General features: G+C 36.9%; 1 protein-coding gene across 3 annotated transcripts in view; it reads left to right on the top strand.

Annotated features, from left to right (window-relative positions):
- The window catches only part of LOC101844999 (A-kinase anchor protein 7), a 15,098-nt gene extending 11,840 nt beyond the window's left edge, over nucleotides 1–3,258 (top strand). For all 3 annotated transcript variants that reach the window (XM_013083037.2, XM_005099231.3, XM_005099232.3), the window contains one exon: nucleotides 1,816–3,258. In XM_013083037.2, the coding sequence (XP_012938491.1) occupies nucleotides 1,816–1,973 (158 nt within the window). In that variant the 3' untranslated portion in view covers nucleotides 1,974–3,258. The remainder of the gene's footprint in view (nucleotides 1–1,815) is intronic.
- Nucleotides 3,259–4,761: the final 1,503 nt, after the last annotated feature.

The following is a 4,761-nucleotide window of genomic DNA, read 5'->3' on the forward strand; positions in this document are numbered from 1 at the left end:
AATAATAATAATAATAATAATAATAATAATAATAATAATAATAATAATAATAATAATAATAATAACGATAATGATGATGCTGATGATTCATGTTCCCAAAGAAGCCCATAAGGGTGAGACATTGAACATATTGTATGTCTTAAAACGTCAAATGTTCAAGTCTCCATCAACTTTTTTGCTGGGTTTTTTTTCGTATTGTACTTACAACAATGATGAGTATGAGTATGATGATGATGATGATGATGATGATGATGATGATGATCTTACAAGCCTCCACCATAATAATAATATTAAAACAAGTTTTTTTAGTAATATGGAAATGTGTTTTCATATGAACATAAAAGGCGTTTAGCCAAAGAACAAAAGTTCAATAAAAATTGCCAAACTGGTGAAAAAATGCCTTTTTCTTCGATTTCACTATTTTGACGAGCGCCTGATTTTACCTCGATGCCTCACATGTATCCTACAGACATAGTCATCATCACCAATGCCTTTCACCCCTGGCAGGGTATAGGCCACATACAAGCTCCCTCCATTTATCTCTATCCTGGGCCATCCTTCCTAGTTCGTTCCAAGTGAGCTTCATCTCTCTCATGTCCCTTTCCACACATCTCCTCCATGTCTCCCGTGGCCTACCCCTGCCTTGTGCTCCCTGTGGGTTCCATTGCAGTGACTGTCTTGTGATGTTTCCGCTGAGCTTTCTGAAGGTGTGTCCCATCCAACGCCACTTTCTTAGTCTTATTTCTACTATTATATCCTCTTGTCCTGTCCTTTCCCATAGCTCTTCATTTCTTATTCTATCCTGCCACTTAATTCTCAGGATACTCCTCATACATCTGTTGATGAAAGTCTGGACTTTATTCAGCACTGTCTTTGTTGTCTTCCAAGTTTCACAGCCATAGAGGAGCACAGACTTCACTTTGGAATTAGAGAGTCGAATCTTGGTGTGCTGTGAGATGTTGTTTGCTTTCCAGACTTTTGATAATTGCTTGAAAGCTGACTTTGCCTTGGCGGTTCTTGCTTTTACATCTGCCTATGTTCCACCTTTACCATCGATGACACTTCCAAGGTAGGTAAAGGAGTCCACTTCTTCTAGGGGATTGTCGTCCACTGTCACAGCACTTGACACTTTTCCTAGCTTCACTACTTTCGACATGCCCGGATGTATACGTAGGCCAACACTCCTTGATAGGCTGTTGAGTTCCTTGGTCTTTTCTTGCATATGAGCATGTGTGTGAGAGAGCAGTGCAAGGTCATACAGACATAGTACACAACATATAATTTGTCTGGTGCCAAAATTCAAGAAGGAAAATATTGGGGGGGGGGGGGCATCTTGATGAAATCTAGCGCTCGTCAAAGTAATGAAATCGAAGGAACAGACATTTTTCCACGTGTATGGCAATTTAATTAATTTTTTTTTCTTTTTTTGCCTGAACACTTTATATGCCCATTTAAAAACGTATTTCTGCGTGAATTTGAGGGGAAAACGTTGATGAAAGGCACAGAAAATGTACATTTGCAATTTTTATGGACACTCAAGCTTTGGAAAATCACAAAATTTTGGTGGGCATTTTGTCACTAATGTTGTCTCTGACACCAAGCAACCTCCCCCCCCCCCCCTCCTTCAATCACAAATATCTTAACTTCTGTTCAAGATAGACAAGTGTTTTATGTACCAAAAACAATACAAATAAACAAGGTTTAAGATGATGCTAATAACTCTGTATGCCCAAAAAGTGACGAGTATCCGATTCCACAATGTTGTGACACACATTATAATTTTGAACTGTGTGAGTATTTTGGTATTTTCCTCAGGGATTAAGCGCGTGGATCCACTTCTGTATGAGCCATACAAGGATATAACATTTGGCACACAAGTTGTCCGCAGTCTGCAACTTTGTCAAATGGAAAAGAAGAGAGAGGACGGATATTACTTTGTGGATCATGAAACCGTGTTTGCCCCTAAAGGTTAAAGGGTGCATTTCTCAGAACTGCCTTACGATGAAGTCCCACTGCTTTCCTCAACTATTAACTGCTTTATGATTTCTATACTCTTTTGGTTTTGACCTATGTGCGCATATAACAGGAACATGATAACTTGTTTGAAAGTGAAAGCAATTCATCTGGACTCGCAATACTGGTGGCACAGAAAAGTTATAGCTTGGAACTAGTAATTTCTTCTACTTTATGAACTGGAAGCGGAAGAGAGTGTGATGTTTGTTTTGATTTATATGTGCCATCATATTTATATGTGCAATTTCTGTTTCTGAATTAGGAATTTTGAGGGAAAAAAATTAGCATCTCATCTATTTTCTCTCTTTCTGTAAATAGTGGTACTCACTCGCCCAGTAATTCTTCATTCCCATGTCTGTATTAGTTGTGGAGTTGAATGCCATTCAAGTTCGCAGAAAGTAGCTGTTCAAATTACAGTGAGACTTGAAACACTTAGTTTTGTATTCTTTCATTAAATTAACCCTCTCTACTTTCTGTCCGGAGCACCAAGTTATTGAAATAATTTCCATGCCCCGTAGTGAAGTGTCCTTAAGCTCTGTGACATAAACTGTCAAAAACAGCCTCACTCTCTCATGTGAATTTTTGTGTAGAGCTTTTCTTTGTCACTTAATAATAATAATAATAGTAATAATAATAATACTAATAATAATAATATTAATGATAATGATAATAATAATAATAATAATAACGATGATAATGAGGATGATGATGATGATGATGATTCATGTTCCCAAAGAAGCCCGTAAGGGTGAGAGACATTGAACATATTGTATGTCTTAAAACGTCAAATGCTCAAGTCTCCATCAACTTTTTTGCTTTTGTTTTTTTCGTATTGTACTTACAACGTGATGAGGATGATTAGTTTTTTGTTTATGATGATGCCCCCCCAAATAGACCCACCTCTTCGTGGTGGGGGGGGATTAGTACTCTTCGAATAGGAAAAGAAAAAGAGGAAGCTCGCGGGTCAAGGGGTAACCCCAAAAAGAGACATATTACTTAACTATATTTCTTACTCTTTCTATTTATTGTTGTTATTGTTTTTATTGTTTTACTTTATTACATTTATTAACTTTTCTTTTCTCCTCTCTCCATCGACAACCTTTCTTTGACATGGAGTTGGGATGGGTATTGGTGGGGTGGAAAGCAGAGGTCCATTGTCAGCACTGTACTGGATGTGACTTTACGTAGGGAATACCCAGCTACATACATGTATTAAGCATGCACTTATCGGAGAGCCCTATGACTGCAGAGAAGGTGCAAAGACCATTTTTGCGTCTTTCTTGTTGACAACATTAACCCTCTGGGATCTGCCATGCCTTCCCCTGCCCCCATCTCTCGGATGAGAGGACTTGGTTGCTCTGGGAGGGGAGGGGGGGGGGATCTAGCTTCCAATTGGTATTATTACTACTATTAGAATTATTATTATTATATTATAATTTTTGTATTTCAGCAACACACAGCAACTATGCTCTTAATAGCGTCTTTCTCTTCTTTATCTCCTCAAACAACTCCTCAATATAATACAACAGACACCAACATACCCATTCATTTTTCTTACAATCTCTCTGTAATGGAGTTGGGTTTTTTGTTTGTGGCATTGCACCTACAGCCACTGCTTTATCTCCTACCCCGGGATGGAAGGAAAATCACAGAACCACCAGTTTTAGATGCTAGTCTATGATGATGATGATGATGATGATGATGATGATGATGATGATGATGATGATGATGATGATGATGATGATGATGATGATGATGATGATAATAATAATAATAATAATGATAATAATAATAATAACGATGATGGTGATGTTGATGATGTAAAAATGATAAAATAATAATAATAATAATAATAATAATAATAATAATAATAATGATAATGATGATGATGATGATGATGATGATGTAAAAAAATGATAAAATAATAATAATAACAATATATAATAATAATAATAGCATTTGTAGCACATATCCCAGCTCAACAGCAAGTTTTCGCTTTACAGTCTACATTATTACCCCAGCAGACCATAGAACACTCAGAAATATTCTCAGCTTCCCGGGAAGCATACAGTGTAAGCAGCTGATTAAGGGCTCAAACTCTAACAAACTGAAAAGATCTTTTGCCATCCATAGCCGGGTACCCATTCCCACCTGGGTGAAGTGAGGAAAACTTTTGTTAAGTGCCTTTCCCAAGGACACAATGTCAGGCCCCTGATGTGATTCGAGCCAATTTCCTTACATTTGCGAGTCTGATAGTACAATAACTTTATATATTTTTTGAATAGATGTTTGTTGTTATGACATTATGACATTGTATGGCTATGTTTCTTAAGTTACAATTTTCATGAATGTATTCTTACTTTCTCTGAAGTTTTGACACAGTGAATTTCATTGTCTCAAAGCGGTCTATGTCTTTTTTAAAAAAAAAGACATTCATGCGTTTGTGTCTGTGTATACATGTATTATACTTTCTTAACATATAATATAATATAATGTCAAGGGTAGTTCATGTGTAGAACGTTTTCTGGGCATCTGAAATGTTCGCAGTCTGAATGTCCTCTTGATCAGTTCAGTAGTCATCTTTTGCTGTATGGAAGCAGTGACATCATGACTACTTTGTTCATGAAAGACATTCTTTCATATATTTCATGTCCAGCCAAAAGTTTCATGAATACAAGACACATTTTATTCTTTGTGTGTCGAACACATTTGTGAACTGTAGAGCTGATCTTCAACCTCAGATACCCC

This window comes from Aplysia californica, unplaced genomic scaffold (assembly GCF_000002075.1).
Source record: "Aplysia californica isolate F4 #8 unplaced genomic scaffold, AplCal3.0 scaffold00206, whole genome shotgun sequence".
NCBI lineage: Eukaryota > Metazoa > Mollusca > Gastropoda > Aplysiida > Aplysiidae > Aplysia > Aplysia californica.